Source organism: Leopardus geoffroyi, chromosome B3, assembly GCF_018350155.1.
Source record: "Leopardus geoffroyi isolate Oge1 chromosome B3, O.geoffroyi_Oge1_pat1.0, whole genome shotgun sequence".
NCBI lineage: Eukaryota > Metazoa > Chordata > Mammalia > Carnivora > Felidae > Leopardus > Leopardus geoffroyi.
Window position 1 is genome coordinate 9,935,451 of NC_059337.1, and position 23,936 is coordinate 9,959,386.

The 23,936-nt window shown below is 41.6% G+C and overlaps 1 protein-coding gene across 2 annotated transcripts in view; it reads right to left on the bottom strand.

Annotated features, from left to right (window-relative positions):
* Positions 1–23,936, bottom strand: part of AKAP13 (A-kinase anchoring protein 13) — a 333,979-nt gene that overhangs the window by 279,459 nt on the left and 30,584 nt on the right. For both annotated transcript variants that reach the window (XM_045448718.1, XM_045448719.1), the window contains exon 2: positions 5,841–5,959. In XM_045448718.1, coding sequence (XP_045304674.1) covers positions 5,841–5,959 — 119 coding nt within the window. The remainder of the gene's footprint in view (positions 1–5,840; positions 5,960–23,936) is intronic.

Sequence of the window (23,936 nt, forward strand, 5' to 3'; positions counted from 1 at the left end):
TTTCCTTGGCTGGAAACCAGGTTTTAAAACAGCTATGATGACTGTACCATATGAAGAGTGAACTTCTTCTGTGGTAATAGAATACCTCAGGGCAAAGGGGCTGGAGAGACAGCTCCCAGGACACAAGGGGTCCAAAGTGGAAGGCAGAGGCCACTGAGAGCAAAGTCCCCTCACCAGGAAGCATTGCTAGAGTCCTGACGGGAAACTCACAAAATTTTAACCGAATTATAACCCCTCTCCTCCCACGAATCTTTGGGAAAAGATGAAAATGGATTCTGTACTCCCTCCTCGACATCCTAAAAGGGCTGTTCTGTTGGTTGGTATTTTACCCAACCACCAATGCTTTTCTGTCCCATTTTCCTGAACGTGTGAAAAGCAAAAATAACAATCAAGACAAAATAAAGATTTGACTCTCAACAACTTGTTACTCCTGCGGGGACTGCTCCTGCAGCCACGCCAAAGCTTCACTGGCACCGGAAGAAGAGAGATGAAAAGGAGTCACTTTTCGTTTCCTTTAGGATTTCTTCTCCACGCCTCCTGAACCACCTTCTATCATTCTCTGCCCTGATTCCCTGGTCCGAATAGCGGAGGGGACCACGGGAAGCGGGGACTCCTGGGCTGTTTTCTGTTCTGCTGTTTGTTTCACGAACTTGACGTCACGGTAAGATGCTCGGCTCTGGCCTGACTTCCCATGTGCAGCCCCAAAAGAACATTTGTCACGAATAAATACAATTTACATAAGTAGTTGGCTTAAGCGTGAAGCCCCAAATCACTGAACAAAACAGCTTAGTAATTAACAGGGTAGGTTAACACAAAGAAACCTGCCTCTACCTGTCCAGAGTCCAAACACCCCACCTCCCTTTGCACTCATTATACTCAAGTTTTAGCCTAAACCACGAAGAAAACAATTTCTGCTGACAAACGTCAACGGAGGGGCAGAAAAATCTGGATTCGTGTACAAACCCAGCAACCCCCTTTCTGCTTCCAGACTGGGTACCATGGCAACAACAGAAGCAACAGATTAGAATAAATTATGCTGTTTGATAGAGTGAACGTGCCGATGGGAAATCCCAGCTGTCAAGACGGCCCTGGCAGTCGTCAAACATCTCCTAAATGAAGGAGGAAGAAAAACGAGCTCCAGGATCACAGATAACCAACGCACACACGCACACCCCTTGTTTGTGTTAAAAGAGTATGCTACGATTGATGTTTCTTACCCATTAACTCAAAAACACAAAGTTTGATGAAGTGAGATTCAAGGGTAATCAGGAAAACATAGAGGTCCTTGTGGTAGATACTCCTGACCACATCACCAGAAACTTACTTCATGGTTCCCCTAACACGAGAAATCAGGAATGCTGACATATGAAGAAGGATCTTTGTTGGATAGCTAGTCCATTTTACAGATGAAGAAACTGAGTGGCTTGCCTGGAAATCCACAGCTACTTGTTAGGTAATGCTCAATAAATTAAATCAGTCCAGTTCAAGGAATTTTCATTGTTACAAAAAGTAAAAAACAACCCAGGTCTCTCCTTTATCCTTCTATTCAGCTGGTAAATACCAAAGTTAAAATTAAGGCTCTTGAAGTTGAAAGCACAGGCCAAAAAGGAGAAGAGAAACGAGCCTTAATTTGGGCAGCACATAAGGGGATCTTGGAACTTCTCATTCTGGTAGAGAATAAAAGAGAGACCACATGGGCCAGAAGAGAAAGAAAAGAACTCCTGCATCCTTTCTTCTTTTAAAGCCTTCCGAACCATAAAAGAAAATACAGATTAATGATTTGAACTGAAAGATGCTTAGGTTTTCTCCCCCTGATTTCCAGATCTACCACATGCTACCTAAGGGACACTGGGCAAATTATTTAACTCAAGCCTATAAAAGAGAAGGGGGAAGGAGGAAGGAGGAAGGATGTAGAGAAGGAATAGATTTTCATGACTATTTTAGTGATTTTAATACTTCACAGAGCTTTGTGAAGTATAAAGACTGGCTAATTGATGCCCTTCAAGTATTAGCTCCTAACCTTTTCCCCTTCCGTGAGACGTGCAAGAAAACCAGCCTGCTTCTATCAGTAGATCCAAATACTGTTTCAAGAAACTATGCTGTCCAGCATCCGCAGACCAATCGCACAAAATTAAGAGTACTGCCATGCCAAAATCAGGATGACAGTGATGGGGGAAGAAAGGTTTTTCTTTATACTCTGGTAACTTCCAAAAGTGGCTGTAATAAACAGGTTTTACTTTTATAGCTAGAAATAACTGGAAAAAGAAAATGTTTTAAGATGGGTTTCATCAGTTTCACGTTACAACTATTTTTAACAAATATTCAAGTTGGCTTATACCATCCCAGGCTTATCTGACCCAAACTGTGTGTTAAAATAAGATTTCATAATCACCCTCCAAAGGTGGGGGATAATAGAGCATCTTTGCTAAAGCCAAGCTGGCTAACTCTGCTCATTGTTTACAAAGACAGTAAATGTCTCATAGAATTAGAACTGAACTCTAGGAGGAGACCTCCCTACAGTAAGGCCAAGATTCAAGACAAACCCCTTCCCTCCCCCTTCCTCCAACTCACAAAGGAAGCCTTCTGCTCCTTAGCATATCCAAGAGGGCAAGGCAGAAACAGTGCTTAAAGGAAAAGAACTTTTAAGAGTCTTTTCAACAAATGGCACTAGAACAAGAATATCCATCCACGTGTGGGAAAAAGAACAAACTCTCCCCTCACTCCACAACAAAATTTAACCCCAAAATGGATCATAGACAGGAACTAAGAGTTACCCCAGGAAAAGGGGTAACTTGACTCCTTCAGACCACATATATGACCAGAGAAACCGGATGGCTCTACGGAAGGAGGCTCCCTAAGAAAAAGAAGAGTGTGAGAGAGCTTTGCTGCACCACCCGGTTGGCATCTTGGTGACTGCTTCGAATCCCCCCTCCCTTTTTGGTACCTGATTGGCCTCAAAGTAAATGAAAACTGATTAATTCAAGGAAATATTCAGCCACGCAATACCAAACAGGACAATTTCTACCGATGAACAGAGAAGAAGAAAGCTCTCTTATCTCTACAACAGCTGCCTGGCTTAAGATTTTGTCACAGTTCTTTCTCTCTTTCTCTCCTTCCCTCCCTCCCTCCCTCTCTCCTTTCCTTTCTCCATCTCTTCCTCTCTCCCTCCCTCCCTCCCTCTCCCCTTCCCTCTCTCCATCTCTTCCTCTCTCTCTCTCTCTCTTTCCCTCTCTCTCTCCCTCTCTCTCTCCAGTGTCAAAGTCAGGTCCCTCCTGGGATCCCTGAGTTTACAATACAGTCACAACACCAGCAACATTTCAGAACACATGAGTAAATTCGAGAGAAAGAGAAATTTACATTAGGAAAAAGTTTCACCTATACCACAGAAATACATACGCCCAGAAATGCGTATGGAGCAGCAGTTGTTGTATGAACAAGTCTGTAACTTATAAGGTAGCTGAGAACTTGCTAGTCATAGTCAAAAGAAAAGACAACAGGCAGATGGCCGAGGTCCTTCTTTGATGAAGGGAAGGGCAGACACATGCGGACTGGTTCTTCTAGATGCACAAACTGGTTCCTCCAAAGGCATTGCTACATACATAAAGGATGAGCCATAAACATGGATAGCTTTGTTGGGTGTTCTTTTTTCCTTCACAGGGAATTTCCAAATGCTTGCTTAGCTATTCAGCGACAACCTGCTTTTCACGAATCCACTCCAGACCTGGTGTAACACAAACACTCATCTGTTTAGGAGACTATGCTAATAATATGAAGGGATGATCAAGATGTCCTCGTGGTTGGGTCCAGACCAAAGTGAAGGCCAAGGAGCTTATGAACTGACAAGCAGTCATAGCATTTCTAAGCAAAGTGTCATCTCATTGCACTTCTCCCCTATAAATCAAGAAAGAGTAGGGAAGCCAACTGCTGACAACGAGGAGGCAGAGACCAATACGCCTACATTCATTCAGATGACGGGCATGAAAACACGGCCGTTGTAAGCATCTTGTATAACATTTAACAAGTTCATCAGTAAGTATAAAGAAACCTGAAAATGTTTAAACTGTAACACAGTAATCTGACTATTTTGTAAGGATATAATGACAGAATGGAGAGGAAAACTTGCATTGGAAAAAAAAATTAACTGTCCACTAATGGAGAATTAGTTGAATTTGGTAGCTCCAAACAAAAGAATTATGCTATCCCTTAAAATAATATTCAAAAAACGAAGGGTGCCTGGGTGGCTTGGTAGGTTAAGCGTCTGACTTCAGCTCAGGTCACACACAATCTTGTGGTCTGTGAGTTCAAGCCCCGCGTCCGACTCTGTGCTGACAGCTTGGAGCCTGGAGCCTGCTTCAGATTCTGTGGCTCCCTCTCTTCTCCTACCCTGCTCACATTCTGTGTCTCTCTGTCTGTCTGTCTCTCAAAACTAAATAAACGTTACAAAAAAATTTTTAATTAAAAAAAAAAGACGTAACATGGGAACACATTACTAAATAGAAAAAGCAAAAAATTGTATATACAATCTCATCTTCTCTACTACGTGTTTTTAAAACCACAGAAAAGGGAGAAAAGGGCTAGAGGAAAACCAAAATGTTAACTATCTCAACTATGTCCAGGTAATGAGACTGTGGGCAATTATTCCCTCTTTTATAGATTTGCCAAATTTTATTTATCATTTGTATAATCGGGAGGTGGCAGGGGGGAGGAGACAAGCCCACCACCACAGCCTTAAAAAAAATACAATAGCAGTCACTTTTGACCATAAGAAACAACACTGCTGGAAATCTGCCCGGAGGCTCTCTCGATGGTTTTCTGCTCTTCTAACAGGATTCTAAATGATCAAGACCAGTCTGGAGCAACTCTGTCGGGATGGTAGATCATTTTTTTTTTCACCTATATTAGTTGATAAAGTCCAATTTTGCAAAGTGAGTGAATATCTCTCACATACATTCTCCTAGATCTTTTTCAGACAACAAAGTAAAAGTTTTTCCTGTTTTCTATAGTGACGTAAACCCTAACAGACTCGTTCTAAACCTGGAACTTTCTCAGAATAGCAAAAGCACGAACAGTCATCTCTGTGTCACCAGGAAATGGCTACTGGATGATGCCTTGCAAGGGAATTCAACAGAATTCGCCCACTTTTTACAAACCACTGTCGCATAAAAAAAGGTTTCGGTTATCCTCAAACTCAATCAACTTTTTTAAAAGACTGGCAAAAGCACGAACAAAGCTCAAGGGGTTAGGAAAATAACGGGAGAAAAAGGATTATCCAAAGTAAATATGTTAGCTTGCATTTTTTCCCCTCGTTGGAGGAAAAATACATTTTTATAGCAGATAAAAAGTGGGCAGGATTTTGCAGCCAAGATAAACGAGAAAGTCAGGCTCTGTCAGGAATGGACTTGATGAGTTGAGGCAGCTAAAAGAGAAAAATGTTTTCTGCTGTTCTGAGGCTAACGTACATATTCTTCTGAAAAGGGAGAAATGAGAACTAATCTGGTGTGTAACCTTCAATACTCAAAACACAGACTCCCAGAAACAGTGAAGACACTTCCTCACCTACCCTGCCCCCCAGTGAAAGTCAGAAGCAATTAGTAAACAGGAAGTATTTCTTTCTATTGATCAAAGAACTCCAGAATTTTTTTCAAGTGCCCGGTTAATACTTCAGTCATTAGTTCTATCAGATGATGACAAAGAATCATAAAATCCTAGACCTGAAAAAATTCTTAGAAATCATGTGTTCTAGTTCATCAGCTGATCCAGATGCAACCAAAGATGAATGTCATTTTTGTTGCAGTGGTTACAAAAATACAGGGGAAAAAAAAAAGTACAAAGAAACTTACGATGCAGGCGATGCAGCACTGTGTCCCTTTTTGGTCTAGGGAAGGTTCTGGGGAAGGTTCCGGGGAAGGTTCCGGGGAAGGTCCTGGGGAAGATTCTGGGGAAGGTTCTGGCGAAGGTTCTGGGGAAATCATGAATACACATCCCACTATAAAAAAAGTCACCCCCCCACCTGACCACGATGTATAACAAAAGCATGTTACTCCTACAGTTTATGGGGCGCCTGGGTGGCGCAGTCGGTTAAGCGTCTGACTTCAGCCAGGTCACGATCTCGCGGTCCGTGAGTTCGAGCCCCGCGTCGGGCTCTGGGCTGATGGCTCAGAGCCTGGAGCCTGTTTCCGATTCTGTGTCTCCCTCTCTCTCTGCCCCTCCCCCGTTCATGCTCTGTCTCTCTCTGTCTCAAAAATAAATAAATGTTAAAAAAAAAAAAATTAAAAAAAAAAAAAACAGTTTAAATAGTCTACATGTTCCAAAAATGGAAACTGAAACGATCACCAATTAAATCACTTAATGAAGAGATCTTGCAAGGAATTTCTGCACAGTTCAGGAGCCTTCATTTTTTTTTTTTTTTCTTCTTCGGTTTATTTATTTTTAATTTTTTTTTCCCAATATATGATATTCATTGTCAAACTGGTTTCCATACAACACCCAGTGCTCATCCCAAAAGGTGCCCTCCTCAATACCCATCACCCACCCTCCCCTCCCTCCCACCCCCCATCAACCTTCAGTTTGTTCTCAGTTTTTAAGAGTCTCTTATGCTTTGGCTCTCTCCCACTCTAACCTCTTTTTTTTTTTTTTTTTTCCTTCCCCTCCCAAGGAGCCTTCATTAAAAAGTAAATGGTTTCCCATCCCACCTTCTGCAGCAAGATGGTTTTCCCTAATAGTTCTCTTTTGAAAAGTACAGTGTATATAAATAGTATACAGGAGACAAAACAAGACCATTTGGTTAAATACTGTTACTTCTTGAAGTCATTTTAACACTTAAAGGCGTCTTTTTCACACACCAAGCCCCAGATCTGCACAATTAGACCACGTCCTTCTGATCTACAACTGCCACTTGACATCTCTTTTGCCAACCAAGCACATAATGCAGGCTCACACTACTCTTACCTCATGTTTTTCGAGCTCTATCTGTCCTGAGGTCAATCTGATAAAACAATCTGGTAATCAATTATCTTACCATCTACTTCACTTTCATATTCCCTGCAAGCAAGAATATTTTAAGACATAAATCACTTTAAAATGTTTTAAAATATTTAAAACCTTGGAATTTTCACATTCCTACAGGCTGTAATGACAGTCCTTAGGACAACCAACACGAGCCTGCTTAACACTAAGGGACAGGGCAGAGTAAGCAGCACCTTCTCCCTCGACAGCCCCCACCGCAGCTGTTATACAGGCTCTAACTGTAACACCACTCTGACGTTTCCTATTGGCTCACAAGAGTCAGGCAACATCTGAGGCCTACTCTGTGCAAGATACTCCGGAAAGTACTCCACGCTGTCTTACTGCATCCTCACGATCTCTCTTTGGGGAAGGTACTGGCACTACCCTGGTTTTACAGGTGAGGAAACCGAGGACTGGAATGGCTGAATCACTTGCCTGGGGTCACAGGGCCAGAAGAGCTGCTGAAAGAATGTCAACAGTCCGGCTCCGGCCAAAGCGCCGAATCACCGCACCAGCATAACCAGAGGTATTTCAGAGTGTCCTGGTTCGCCTGGCTCCTAAATCTGCAACAACCGTGCTTCTGAACAATGTTAGGATGCTGACTGTCCCGAGCTGAGCAGTAGCCTCCACACCGACAGTGTGGATGTCTGCGAAGTAATACATTGATGGCTATTCCATTCCCTGGAATCGTGTCTCCGATGATTACAAAAGAAAAAAAAAAAAATGCTGACTAGTCACTGATATGACCTTTACCTCCCAGTGTCACCAGAACACATACAAAGGAGTACAGGTGCTTACCAATTTGATCAGAAAACAGAAAACTAATGGTGTAACTCTGGCCTGGTCCTGGCACAGGGAAGTTAAAAGCATGGGTTCTGAAGGATTTGGACCTGGGCTCTTGAATTTGTTAGCTCTACCACCTAGGGCCAGTAACGAAACTTCAAAACGCCCGTTCTGTCATAGGCAAATATAACAGTACTACTCACACAGGCATTGCTACGAAGAGTAAGTGAATAAGAGTCAAGTCATGAGGCACAAAGCCTGGGTACAGTAAGGATGCAAATGCTAGTGGTTACATGGAATGACCAGGACAGGAATGAAGAAGGTGAGATAAACAGCAACTGACAGGTCAAAACAGGATGAAAGAGAAACACTACAAAGACCCACGGCATCACTTCAAGCACTGAGACCAGGAATGACTAAGAACTTCAGGACAACATAACTGTACAGCTGGAAATCCAACAGACAGGTTCAGTGAAATACAACGCACAGAGTTTGAGAAACAAATCCACCAGGAGCCGCTAACACACATACCGCTCATCTCCCACTGATGGGAAAGACTCAGTCACACCAAACATCTCTCTCTACAATCGAAGAGAAAGTATCCGCATACTTCTATACAGAGAATAGAGTTTATAGCCTGAACTAACTTTGTAAACTTGGGAAAGATAATTGAGTGGCGAATGTTAATGAATTTAAGAAATTTTTACTACTTTAACGTCGGTAATAACTTGAAACTAGGAGCCAATAAAGCATGGCCAAGAATAAGTTCTAGCTGACCTGCTACAATGATTAAAACGTGAAATTAGCACACTTAGTAAACAATGGTACTCTTACTAAGGATAAACTTTACCCGAGGCTGCCTCCAAAATACAAATTTAAAATAACAAAGTCCAAATTAATGTCCGTTTACAGAACATGATGCTTTGCTATTAAATACACAAATTTATTTTTTTTAACTTAATGTTTTTTTGAGAGAGAGAGACAGAATGTAAGCAGGGGAGGGACAGAGAGAGAGGGAGACACAGAATCTGAAGCAGGCTCCAGGCTCCGAGCTGTCAGCACAGAGCCTGACGCGGGGCTGGAATTTGTGAACCGCAAGATCGTTACCCGAGCCAAAGTCGGACGCTCAAACGACTGAGCCACTCAGGCGCCACTTAAAATACACAAATTTATCCCAAAAGATACACAAATAAATGAAGTCTACTAGGTTCTACAAATTAACTCCTAGAAAGGCTGAAATTTACTTCCACGTTGCAAATTCTGCTTACGTCAATCATAGATTTCATTCACAGATTACTACCACCAGACCAGAGGAATGAGCCAAAAGGGACCAAAATCCAACGATTCCCGATTCAGAGTAAAGTACAGGATAAACGCCAGGCGAAAATGCAAAAGTTTACTGAGAAGGTAAGTACAAATCTACTTCTGAGAACTAAAATAATAAAAGATTCTCCTTGACTGTATAAATGACTGTGCATTTCAGAATCATAGATTACCTGCCCCACTCCAGACCTACTGAATTAAAATCTCCCCAGGATGTTGTGACCCAGAGCCAGGGTTACTGTTTTCCTGGGTGCCTAGCACCAAACCATGTCAGCAAAGAGCACTCTAGCAGATGGCTGAGCCAGCCAAGGAAATTAGTCCAACAAAAACAAAGTATTAAGAAGCAGTTTAGGGAATTACCTCCCATGCTTTCCTCTTCCCTGGCCTGAAAAACAACTCCCAGATGGACCATTAGTCTTGCAAGGCAAAGAGGAAGGGAGATCATCTGGGGAAACTCTAGAAGTAAAACGTGACCCTCAATAAGAAACCCAAGAAAACTAAGAACTCAAGATAATTCACTAGGAAAAAAAGGGAAAACAAAGATAAGTGCCATAGGAAGTACTAAAGTACATAATTAGGTAGAAAAGAATGGTGGTTGTGAGGCCATTCTAAACAAGAGAAATATAATTTGTCTTCTGTGGTCATGAAATAGAGGTCACATAAGATCAAGACACAACTAAATTCCAATTCCAGCTCCACCAGCTATATGACATTACTTCATTCATGTGCCACATGAACGGCACATTCACCTAAAAGTGTGGTAAGAACACTCCTATAAGGCAAGGAAACATGAAACAGTTGTAAAGCATCTGGCTCATTATCTGACCCATCCTAGGTGTTCAATAAAGATTGGTTCCCTTCCTCCTCAAATGGAGGTAAGGTAAGAAAATAAAAACTGATGATTACTTAATAGAAAAGGATCGAGTGGTCATTGTAGCACAGTTTTTTGACTGTGTGCCTTCTCAGATGTCTTTTGGTTTTTCTATTCCTGAAGGTGGGTATCCCACCCTCAGACTACCCTCAGCTATCATCTTTTGAGATGCAATGGAATCACAGGAAAGCTGTAAAGTCTTTGCAATGCCCATAAATCTTTTTAGAAACAAGACCATTAAGGTGCACAGGTACAAAGCCACAAATGACCGGGTAAACCCCCCAGTCATTTAGGGGTGGGGACAGGCACGGGGAGAGATCTTAACTTCATCTTTACTAAGGCTCAAGGCCTGACTTTGCAAGACACTGAGAACAATTTCTAACCTTCACAGCTTTAAACAAGGGAACTATGTGCTAAGCAGGCCTCTAGGAATGTAAAAGGTGTTCCTGGGATCTCTGTACAGTACGAAAGGTAAAGAAGTAAGGTTAAGGAAGACAGGGGAGATGCCAGCCTTGTTCAGGCGGCCAGAAACAACATTTGAAGTCAATTACGGTGAACCGATCATCCAGAAGCAACTGGGGAGCTGGCTGAGCTTCTGGTCTCAAACGGTCCTAGGGAGTACGAGCTACATGGGAAGACAAACTCATCTGTCAATGTTCCCCTGAAAGTGGGTGATCCAGGACTGAACACAATACTCTGAATCTTTTGATATGTCCCTGTCTTGTCTTAGAGATTACCAGTGTCCTTTTGTTTTTGGTTTTTGTTGGTTTTTTTTTTAACCTTATACTTTTATTACTGCAATTCAAGATCACTTGAGCGATTCTGCCAGCCAAAGTCACTCATGACTAAAATAAGCTTATTATGGTTAACTAATGCTCTCATTAAACCAAGACTTCCTTCAGCTGTATTGCACAACTGGTTTTCTGGGCCCAAATGCAGATCTTTACAAATATGTCTACAACAATTAGCCTTATCAGAATTAGCATACTATTTCAGTCTCTTTTCACCACCTTGGCCCTCAGATTTCACATCAATAGAACAAACCTGACAAGGTGACTTCAATGGTTTCTTCCAGCTTCAAAATAACATTTTTAGCATTTACCAAACTCATACGGTTAACATTTTACGTTTTTACTTTTTTTTTTTTCAACGTTTATTTATTTTTGAGACAGAGAGAGACAGAGCATGAACGGGGGAGGGGCAGAGAGAGAGGGAGACACAGAATCGGAAACAGGCTCCAGGCTCTGAGCCATCAGCCCAGAGCCTGACGCGGGGCTCGAACTCCCGGACCGCGAGATCGTGACCTGGCTGAAGTCGGACGCTTAACCGACTGCGCCACCCAGGCGCCCCTACGTTTTTACTTTTAAAGCAATTTTATTTCCACTCAGATTTTTCAAAGGACTTGCCCTCCCCTCCAATCAGAGAAACAGCTAGAGATTTTTGCCTACAGGAATCACTGTATTCGCATGTTCCTCATACTCTAGCCTATCAAGCCTTTATTTTAGGAGAACTCAAAGCTTCTCAAAACTTCATGTACTAGAAGAGAAAAGGAGAACAAACTTCAAAATTTCTAATGACCAGCGTTCTTATCCCTATGAAAGCAGAATGCAGAAATAATAAGGCCGAAAGAATTAGGAACAAGGTCTGAACTCCCATAAACCAGAAAACACTACCAAGGAGATCGTGTTGTTCTTAAACAGGTACAATCGACATCTCTAATCAACACAACTGTATCTGTAAATGATATCCACAAGAATTACTTGGAAGGAAATTCTTCAGGGGCGCCTGGTTGGCTCTGTCAGAGGAGCGTGACACTCTGGATCTCAAAGTCGTGAGTTCAAGTTCCACGTTGGGTGTAGAGATTACTTATACAAATAAAACTTAAAAAAAAAAATTCTTGAGATGGTTAGGAAGGAAAGGGTTGATGTGAAAATAAGTCACAATCTTCTGCAGCACACCAGCCTCTAAAAAAAAACATCTAAGGGTGGAAATAGGGTAGTGACTAGAACCTCTCTCCTCTCAGGATTTTAAATGAGAAAATATGGTAAATGAGTAGAAACTGTACTAAGTCAAAAAATGGAAACCGTCACATACCATTTTCCACCAAGTTTTCCCTGTGTGGCACTAGGAACTCAGAATTATCTTCTCTCCTTTACATTTTCATGATCACTTCATGTGTTCCTCGGCAGAAGTCAAGAGGTTTTCAAAAATAAACTTTAAGTATGTGCAACTATGTCCATGCTAGCAAATATTTTTTAAGAAACTATGTCAGTTATGCCAAAAAAAAACTTAAACAATTTATCCACAGACTGTGTTGCCTCAAATACAAGTGAAACTCTATACACGTCTTTGATGATCCTTGCTTCTAAAACTGTCAGAGGCCCCAAACCAGTGAAGGCTCATTCATTCACTGCAAGAGATAATCTAGTCCTCACCTCACAGGCTGGACACTGTTTCTTTAGCCAGCTGCCCTAATTAACACTTGGCTTAGTAGTTACCGAGGTCTCATGCTACAGTAAAGCCTTACATTTAGATTAATTAAAAACCAATACAGAATATTAAGGATTTTGATTATACAGAATTCTAATCGAAATGGGAAATGCTTTGGAGAACCACACCTTATTTTCAAACTAGCCATTTACTACAACACCATGAACTTAAAAGCCAAAATTGGAAATTATTCTATTCAAAGTCCTTTCTGAAGAGTCAACATTTAACTCCACCAACGCTGCTGTTGCTCAAGGTATATGTGGAGCTTCTCTTTTACAAAGATCTTCGGATAGCATTAGAAACTCATTATAGATATATCTCTTATTTTCTTTCTTTACACAAAACAGTTTTTTGCAATTTATTAATATCAATCTTTACACTAATCTTGTTTCTAAATTTCTTTTGGGCTATTTTTAAAAACCAAAACTATCTCTCACCTGCTCAAAAAACTTATACATCCTACCAATAATTAGTATTTTTAAAAGGCCTTACCTTAATTCTCACAGAATGAGGAAAGTAAGTCCTGCCTAGTATAATTCCTTAGAAGACTTTGGGACGCATGGGTGGCTCAGTCGTTAAACATCTGACCTCAGATCAGGTCATGATCTCAAGGTTCACTGAGCTCGAGCTCCATGTCAGGCTCTGTGCTGACAGCTCAGAGCCTGGAGCCTGCTTCAGATTCTGTGTCTCCCTCTCTCTCTGCCCCTCCCCTGCTCATGCTCTGTCTGACTGTCTCTCTCTCTCTCTCTCAAATATAAATATTAAAAACAAAATTTTTTACGATTCTCTAAAAAAAATAAAACTAAATGAACATATAGTTTGATACTCCCATAAATTAAAAGAAATCAAAGTTTTTACCTTAAATAATTTAAACATGCCCAGTAACGTATCATTTATAACCCGGCTTTTCTTTACAAATATTGCAAAGGTAATCCCAATAAAAATAAACAATAAACCTGGGTACATAATACTGTACTATATTCAAGTAGCTCACTGGTATCCTGGCCATGCAATATATCATGACTAATAAGGTGTTAACATCATATTAATTAAAAATACTGTATTAATAAGGTGTTAAGTGTTTTCAGTCACCCATTTTACTTCAGAGCTGAGTTATTATCTGTGTTACTGAGAGAAATCTGTCACCAATATTAAGAAATTATACATTAACACCAACTTCTACCAATAACAAAGCTCTAGATTTTGTTCCTTAATTTAGAATCATGTACAGGGATGTACTGAGAAAGAAGGAAGGTTTGGTTTGATTAGGTTAAGTTTAGTTGATTATGTTAGCTTAGCTTAGTAGGATTAATAACAGTAAGTTCTTATTAAACTGCTCTATAGAAAAAAAACTTTGTTCAAATTGTAAGAGGAGTTAAGTCCAAACTAAGCCAATTACACTTCCATACAGAAGAGTCAAAATGGTGCATAACCTAAAAACTGAAAACAGTACTTCCCTGTTGCAAGGGACAAAGTTCTTGCTCCTCCAAGCTTTTCCTAGTCTAACCCCAACTGTTCCCTAGCTAACTCCTCCCCATCCTTCAGAACATGGTAACAGAAACACCACCACCTTCAGGAAACAATCCCCTAATTCTTTCAATTCATGCTGAACTGGGTCAAGTGGCCCACGTCCGCACTCTCCAGAGCACACCGTCAAACCTCTTAACAGATCTCCGCCATACTCTAACTGGAAGCCACCTAGTGTAGCCTCTCCTACCAAAATGTAAGTTCCTTGTGGGTGAGATGAGGTCCTAAAAATGTAGAACCCCAGGACCACACACACTGCTTGGTACCTAGTAATTATTCAAATGACCATGGATAAATCACTTGCAGATGGAGATTATGAGAGAGCCCACCATCATGTGCATTTCTCCTATCAATCTTGGGGGGCAGTGGGGACAGTGACGTTACTAACACAAATGTTCTTAAAGATGGGGAGATGCAGTTGAGTAACAATGCATACACAGTGAAAAATTAGCAACTTGAAAAATAAACTTACTCAGAAATTTTAAAACAATAATAAGCCTCTGAAGTAAAACATTGCCTCTGTTGCCCTCCCTGGACCTGTGAGTGTGATGCATCAGCGGAGGAAGAAGTGTCTTTGCCTCTTCCATCACACTGTCAAAGTCTCGACAAGAGTGAACGTTAGATTAGAAGAGAGGAAAAAAGAAGGGGAAAAAAGAACATGAACACGAACACGAACATGAACACATACCCCTCTATCAAAGTATATGCTACTCTCAGGGCGCCTGGGTGGCGCAGTCGGTTAAGTGCCTGACTCTTGATTTCGGCTCAAGTCATGATCTCATGGTTTGTGAGTTTGAGCCCTGTGTTGGGCTCTGTGCTGACAGCATGGAGCCTGCTTAGGATTCTCTCTCTCCTTCTCTCTCTCAAAATAAATAAATAAATAAACTTCCAAAAAATATATATATATACACACACGTATGTATGTACACACACACACACACACACACACACACACACACACATGCATGCCACTCTCTTGCAACCTCTCCAACCAAATGCTGCTCTTTTTCACAATGGCAGAAAGTGCCAAATATTCCCTGCCATTCATTCCACTTCCTGTGTTCTGGTTTCCAGCCCATTCATGTCTTGCTCAAAAACGCCCTCAGAGCCAGGGAGGACCTCTCCATCAAGCTGATAGCAGACAGGGAGAATTATTCAGCTGCAAGGGGCAGGGAGTAAGAGACCCACTCCAGCTGCTCCAGAAGTTCAAATGTGCACATGAGCCTTCAAGAGACACTGGAACGCTACAAGAGCTTCAATGCAATCTAAAGCCAACAGTCCCCCTGACTTGATCCCAATTCTGTGTGTGCCATGGACGGTTTGACACTTAAGATTTCACAGAATACTTACTTTCCCTGAGACTGTCACCATTTTGTAATCCATACAAACATACAAGTCCATACAAACATAATCAAAATTATTATTGCTTGGATTACTGAGTCATTGTCCACCTGGACCTTTTTTAATGAGATACTACTGGAAATGGTTCATAGACTTCCAAATAATTTAAGTTTCCTAACTGATGAAACTAGTAAAGGCCAAAACTCCTTTAAATGCAGTATTCTAATTTTTTAAGTGTGGTCCTTTTAAAATTTTTTTTTCAAAGTTGAAGAAAATAGTGAAAAGAGAAATCCCTTTTTTTTATACCTCAGTTTCTCTGCCCTACAATTCCATGCCATTCAGATAACTTCTCTCATATAAAATGGCCAGCTCTTGACCCCCTTCAAAATGTATCTCTAGTCCCGAAAGTTTTATCCTCAGCAAAGTTTTCTGGCATCATATTCTCATAAAACAAGGTACTCTTCTTCCAGATCTCAGTTAAGGTATAAGTTTTATGTATCAACTTCCAACCTGTATTTGTCTTTTCTATCTCAGGATACAGTCAACTGACTGCTTTAGAAATAACTAGACAGTGGTCTTCACACTGAACTAAAAGCAAATTAAAAAAATTATGCTGTACCCATTTTTTCAAGCAGGAAAGCACAACAGATAATTGTGCCCCAAGTCATGACTCTGTTCTGTTCTGCAGCTCATCATATAAATAAAGTGACAAGAATCTGCACCTTGAAGCTACTACTGTTCTGTTAGAGCACTGTTTCAGGGATCAAACACTCTCTTAAGGCATCTAGAAACCTAAGAGTATGAAAGGTCTGTCCTTTCACCTCCCCCCCCCTTCGCTCTTTGCAACCACAGAGAGAAAATAAGCTGCCCAAATGTCCCTTTTCATCACCCTACTTACCCTTCGACAAAGACACTCAGCAACAGAGAATAGGACAGATGTACATGTTTGTTACCACTGACAAAAGGCATATACGATCTTCAAGAGCATTAAATTTCTTGAAATAACAAATGTTGGTTAACTAATGATTGCACTCTGTTTTCTCTACCTCCTCACCAAAAACAACATTAAACTTGGAAAAATATTACTCTCCCCTCCCAACCCAAAGAAACTAGAATACCAACAAACCTTAAGTGATTAGGGAACTATATTTCCTTTTTTTTTTTTTTTTTGCAACCAAGCAATTCTATATATAATGATGCCCAGTTCAATACTAACATACAACCATATTCTAGATGATGTTACAGGTATAAAAAGCTTGGTCAAAAATGCAGACCAAGTTCATCAATATTGTCAGTGGGTCTTTATCAGGAATAGAAATGTGGCAACATAACGGTTAAGTCACAGACTGTCAAGAGAGTAGGATTCTATAAACTTACTATGGGACTGTCACAATTCAACCCTCCCTGTACAATATAAAACTTTTTAAAAATGCACACTAAGAAGTTTGTAGAGCACTAGTGTGTCCAAAGTGCTTTTCTGAAATCCTATAATGCTATGGAATAAAGTTTGTATCCAAAGCAAACACTGTTTTCATGGTGAAATGTCCTCAAGAGTTTGACTCTTCCCATCATCCCCCAATTTTTCTTCTCAAGCACAATCAGATAGGAAAACAATACCATTCTGGAAACAACTGTTCTAAATCAAACCCTTGAGGGTGAGACACTTGAGCAAAGGGTCCATTTCTTATTTTAATCCCTAAACATATATACAAAGCCTGGCATACAGCAGACACTAACAGTAGACTGCTGAATTTAATAATCTACCTTAAACCCACGTACACCATTTCAACTGTTTCCCTTTTGTGCTTAAAAGTGGTCTTAGCTGGGGCACCTGGGTGGCTCAGTTGGTTAAGCGTTCAACTTCAGCTCAGGTCATGATCTCACAGTTTGTTGAATCCAAACCCTGCATCAGGCTCACTGCTGTCAGCTCAGAGCCTGCTTCAGATCAGATCCTCTGTCCCCTTCTCTCTGCCCCTCCCTGGCTCATACTCTCTTAAAAATAAAAAACATGAAGACAGACAAAGAAAGAAAGAAAGAAAGAAAGAAAGAAAGAAAGAAAGAAAGAAAGAAAGAAAGAAAGAAAGAAAGAAAGAAAGAGAAAAAAAATAAAGAGAAAGAAAAGAAAGAAAAGAAAAGAAAAGAAAAAGAGGGAGGAAAAGAAAAACAGGAAAAAAGTTGTCTTTAACAAATCTGGACTTTACTATTTTTTTAATTTTTTTTCAATGTTTACTTATTTTTGAGAGAGAGAGTGACAGAGTGCAAGCAAGTAAGAGGCAGAGGGAGAGGAAGACACAGAATCTGAAGCAGGCTCCAGGCTCTGAGCTGTCAGCACAGAGCCTGACGCGGGGCTTGAACCCACAAACCGTGAGATCTCGACCTAAGCTGAAGTCGGTCACTCAACCGACTGAGCCACCCAGGCGCCCCTGGACTTTACTATTTTTTTAATGCATTTTTAAAATTTATTTTTTATTAAATAATCTCTATGCCCAACACAGGGTTCAAACCCACAACCCCGAGATCAAGAGTCACGTGCTCCACTGACTAAATCAGCCACGTGCCCCAATGTGATCTTTATTATTGAGGCACCTGGGTGGCTCAGCAAGGCACTCAATTCTTGATCTCAGGTCTTGATTTCAGGGTCATGAGTTCAAGTCCTGTGTTAGGCTCCACGCTGGGCATAAGGCCTACTTTTAAAAAAACAAACAAACAAACAAAAAGGATAACTATGTGACTGCATTCCTTACAAACTTCAGCCTTGATGCAATTATTTGCCTTTTAAAATACTATTTGACTATTTTATTTTAACCTACATCATCGACTACCATGCAGAGGAGAATTTCTCAACACGGGAAAGACACCCAAATATCTGTACTTCTGTAAGGCTACTATGCCAGTCTTTGTAACGAGCGATTTTATTAAACTAGCCAATTGTGACTGCATGCTGTAAGCAGAAAGCATTCAAAACTGTGCAACAGCTAGGTTGCTGGTGAGGTGTTGGTTCTTCGGTCCTTACGCATTTAAGAGAAGCAGATGGAGTAGCAGCAGAAGCACAGGCACAAGAACTTCAGGAGCCAATGCAGAAGCCGCCAGTCACCTGAGGGCACTGATGCCTGGAAAGCAGCTGGTCCCACCTGAGATGTGCTGGCCATGTAAAGTACACACTGACCGAAGAATTAATACAAAAAAAGTTTGTATTAAGTTTGGGAGTGCCTGGGTGGCTCAGTTGGTTAAGCGTCCGACTTCAGCTCAGGTCGTGACCTCACAGCTCCTGAGTTCGAGCCCCGCGTCCGGCTCTGTGCTGACAGCTGGAGCCTGGAGCCTGCTTCGGATTCTGTGTCTCCCTCCCCTCTGTCTACCCCTCCCCCGCGCTCTGGCTCACACTCTCTCTCTCTCTTTCTCTCTCAAAAATAAACATAAAAAAATCCTATTGAAAAAAATCTCAAGTTTGTATATTAATCACATGTTTAAGTGATAATATTTTTGTACATTTTGATTTAGGAAAATATTACTAAAATTAATTTCATTTTTTTTTTTTTTTTTTTTACCTTTTTTAACTTGACTACTAGAAAATTTTAAACTACTTATGTGGCTCACAATATACACAGTGGGCAGTGCTGGGTTGGAGCCTCAGGCCTGGGTTCAATGCCCAGTACCAGTAACTTCCTGGGCTTATTTTTTTGTTTTTGTTTTTAATGTAATTTATTGTCAAGTTAGCTAGCATACAGTGTATACAGTGTGCTCTTGGTTTTGGGGGTAGATTCCCACGATTCATCGCTTACATACAACACCCAGTGCTCATCCCAACAAGTGCCCTCCCAAACGCCCATCACCCATTTCCCCTCTCCCCACGCCCTCCCCCCCACAATCAACCATCAGTTTGTTCTATTTAAGAGTCTCTTATGGTTTGCCTCCCTCCCTCTCTCTATTTTTCCCCCTTCCCTTCCCCCATGGTCTTCTGTTAAGTTTCTCAAGTTCCACATAGGAGTGAAAACATAGGATATCTGTCTTTCTCTGATTGACTTATTTCGCTTAGCAATTTAATACTTTCCAGTTCCATCTACATTGTTGCAAATGGCAGGATTTCATTCTTTCTCACTGCCATTACTTGGCTTACTTTAAACAGCTGATTAATATTTGGGTTTCATTTCCCTACCTATAAAAGTAGGATAATGAATGGCACCTCCTCTGGGTCATGGTGAGGATTAACAGGCACTCAGGACATAATGGCTGGCACTCAGAAGTTAATCAGCAAGGAAAGGATTACAAACCGCCAATGATGCTACTGTTCCCAAATAAGTACCTAAAAAAGTTTGTCGATGGGGAAGTGACAGACTGTTCTTCAAACAATGTATGACTTGTCATTATATTACAACATTTCCCTCCCTGACAATAACCCCTGAGCTCACTGATTAACCCCACTCTACAACACTGACCAACACTCCAAAACCACAGTCGTGATTTCTTGTTTATTTTTACATAAAACAGTATTTTCTGGGGCGCCTGGGTGGCGCAGTCGGTTAAGCGTCCGACTTCAGCCAGGTCACGATCTCGCGGTCCGTGAGTTCGAGCCCCGCGTCGGGCTCTGGGCTGATGGCTCGGAGCCTGGAGCCTGTTTCCGATTCTGTGTCTCCCTCTCTCTCTGCCCCTCCCCCGTTCATACTCTGTCTCTCTCTGTCCCAAAAATAAATAAACGTTGAAAAAAAAAAAAAATTAAAAAAAAAAAACAAAAAACAGTATTTTCTAACTTAATGATCTATTGTTTGAATGCTGTTTCAAGCATATTAAAAAGGATCACATCAGAGAGATTCACTGGGCCATACCAAACAATTTTAAACTAAGACAAAGAAAAAAGCAGCAAAGCCACAATCCCTCCCAAAAATGAGGTTCCTAAAATCTCCAAGTCCAAAAACTACTGGAAGTTCACCGGGTGTACATCTTAATATTTCCAAAAGCGATCTAGAACTCAATACCAAGCAATCGGCAAAAAATGAAAAGGAAAAAAAGGTACCTTTTGTTCTAATTTAGCAGCAAGCTTATAAGGGAAAGCTCATTTCAAAAATCAGTTGTTCGAGTTAAGCACTGATATTCTTTTGAGGAAGGAACGGTGCAAGACAGTTAAACCGACTGGCGAATAAGATTCCACATTTCACGTTGAAACTTTCCACCCCTCTAACCAACCAACCACCACCAGATACCAGACGTCAACTCAGTAAGCAGATAACCCGTGGCGGTCAGGCCATCTTTCCTATTACAGTACAATTTTAAGGGAGCACGCGTGTAGAATTTACTAAAATGCCTGAGACTTAGTATCTTTTACTGGAGGGGGAGGAGGAACATCGACTGCGGTGAACATACAGCTTTTCAGGTGGGTCAGTTCTCAGCAGAATGACCCTGACATCATCTCTAACATCCAAACATACAACACAAGCCCCATAATCTTAACAGGTGTGATCTGATACTTCATATGTCCTGCAGATTCAAGCAAATTACCTCACTGCTCTCAAATCTGCTCTTCCCGCTAAAACCTAGTTGGCTACAGAAGAAATTAAACACCTTGGACACACGCATTGACCACAGGAGTCCCCAAAGTTACCATGGCTACCAGTCAGGCCCATGGGTACTACCGGGGAGAAGCATACGGTGTGACTGTACCTTAATGACATGTGGGATTTTGAAAGTGGCTTAACAACAGGGAGGGGAAAATAAACACAATGAACGAAAAGGCACCAGCCTATCACAGCACCTGGCTCCCCACAGCTGAGTCTTGAACCAGATGCTATTCAGGCAGCTCACAAAGTCTGCTCCCCACCCCCAGCCTCTACCCCACCAAATTAGGAGGTAGGCCCACCACATATTCTTTTTGTAACTCCTTCCCCAAGCACGCAGCACACTGCTAAACATAAACTACACAATGAATGAACACAGCTGTCCACACTAGCTCATCAGTGTCACTTAGAGAAGCAGGCAGTCCAGTGAAGTCTGAGTTACAAAAGGATAACCGCATCCCTTTCCTCTTTAAGCCTCTCAAGATTTTAGGATGTCCTTCCCTCCTCCTTCCCTCCCAAGCCCTCGAAGCTGCCCTGTCATCAGGTCCCATCTCCCTTTCTTCAAATCTCTCTACTGCCATTTGCCAGTCTGACTCATTTTTCTGTTTACAAACTGCCTGGGCCCCTGAGTCCTGAGCTCCAGTCAGGGGCGCTGCGCACAAACCTCCTGTCACTCTAGAAGCTAATGATCAGCATACATGAGTCTGACTTTAAAACGTCACTTCTTTCAGAAATTCCTCAGGAGACAAGAAAAATTACCAATTTCTAGAGTAGCCTACCACCCCAAACCTAAAAGTAACATTTAGGAAGCAAAACACTCTAGTCCCAGAGACCCCAACTCAATGCCACACTCTGAAGCTACATGCAGGTGCCACGCCCCCATCCTAGAGCTGCAAGTCCACGTAATTTACAAGCCCAGAATCCGCTTCAGAGAACAGAACACTAACCCTACTCCCAGACCATTTTTGTCACATCCAGTCACTTACCAAATACAATGGGAAGACTAAAAGAAAAAGTCTCCAGCGAATGCCAACAGTCTCAGGCCATCTTCCTAATGTGTCATGTGCTCAAAGAGACATTGAAAAGAACCAAGAACAAATCAACCATTCATCTTAGAAACGCATCCACCATGAGAAGGCTTGCCATAAGAATTCACAAAACGTGTAGTCCACCAACTTGCTTATCCAACTCTGGAGACTAACTCTTTCCAAATGATGAAATACTGGAACCTTCTGTACCTTTGTACTAACAGTGTATTTCCCATCTTTAGTCTCTACAGCACCACCTAACATCTCACAACTCATTTCTTATTTATGTACGGAAATCTTTTTTGTTAATGGTCATTAGAATAAAAAGCTATTGACCATCTCAGGGTAACAAAAGCATGATGATCTTATTCTTCTTCTGTTTTTTTAATGTGCAACTATTCAAGAGTTTTCATTTTGTTTCCCTTCGTTTTAAAACTCCTTCAAGCAATTAGCTATTCAATTCCACCACAAAATGCAGTTTTAGAAGTGAATGGGCAGTCTTTACAACCAGCTTAAAGTTGCTCCCTGTCAAAGCCTATTTACATAACACAAATCCGAAAGACAAGGTCCAACCATAAAACCTCCACAGAAGTGCTGAGTGAAAGACAGACTGGGGTTGAAGGCACAGGATGAATGTCCGAGAGAAATCTGGGAATAAAGCTGAAGTTAATCAAGATCAAAATAAACAAGAATTATACCTCCTTTCTCTGCTTTTCGGGCTAAAACAGGTACCCTTATTTCCATTTCCCCTGAGGTGGTAAAAATGCAAGATAGTGAGAGTTTAATCATTATAATAAAGTATAAAAGAAACATGCGTACTCTTTAATGAAGAGGGATAATTTATAATATAAGGATGTTCGTGTAATTAATTCCAAAACACATTTACCAGGACAATTTTAAAGCAGGGACCTGTCCAAGTAGCAGAAAGTCAAACTGCACAGGTGCGCGGGGCACTGTGAGTACAAACACTGATGTTTGTTCTCTGGTCAGCAGACCCACCAAGCAGAGACCGTGTTCTGCAGCTGGCCCCAAACCGGAGGGGCTGACAACGGCAACTGCCATTCTTCAGCATCTGGGCACGAAACCATGCAACGCACATCGCAGTGCGGGGTCCCCTTCTCTCAATCTGTGCTTTCGCACACCCTTCAGCACGACACGCTCACCTGACTTCACCTCCATTCCCATTTCCCTTTCTCCTGATGGGAAAATTCCTTTCTGATCCAAAGTAACACTTTCAGACCATCTCAGCTTTCCATGTCTCTGAATGAAATCCAGGAGGGCCGCTAATGCAAGCAGTGGCCCTGAACAAAAGCCATCCTGTCAGCCTCTCGGATCCTGAGCTACATTTACATACTAACTACTACTAACCTATTAGAAATTAAGCCTAAGGGCTTCCAGGCAGGGTCTGTCCTAAACTGCTGCAAACATTCTGGGGACCTGGTTCCACGAACAGTACAAGCCTACGGCCGGCCGGTGTTAAAAGCAAACATGGGCAGGACCAGCAGCTACTGCTGGAGCCCTGCACGAGCAATCTTCAGGTGATGACTGATCCACAGCGTAGATACAGTGCTGATTTATAACATGCATCACTGCAAAATAAGGGCTAGAGGAAACAATATAGGTACTTTGCTTGGCACAGAGCCAGACACATATTAAGTGCCCAATAACTCAGTATAACACAAATAGAAACGAATTATTTCTCTTTCCTCCTGCGTTGCTCCTATAAAGATTTTCAAATAAGCCAGAAATGACTATTTCCTCAGCTTATTCCAGTCCACTGTAACCTATAATCATGGTTTCAAACTTCTTGGTTTTCTGAGACTCCTCTTTTAAACTTAAGGATCCTATGGGGCGCCTGGGTGGCGCAGTCGGTTAAGCGTCCGACTTCAGCCAGGTCACGATCTCGCGGTCCGTGAGTTCGAGCCCCGCGTCGGGCTCTGGGCTGATGGCTCAGAGCCTGGAGCCTGTTTCCAATTCTGTGTCTCCCTCTCTCTCTGCCCCTCCCCCGTTCATGCTCTGTCT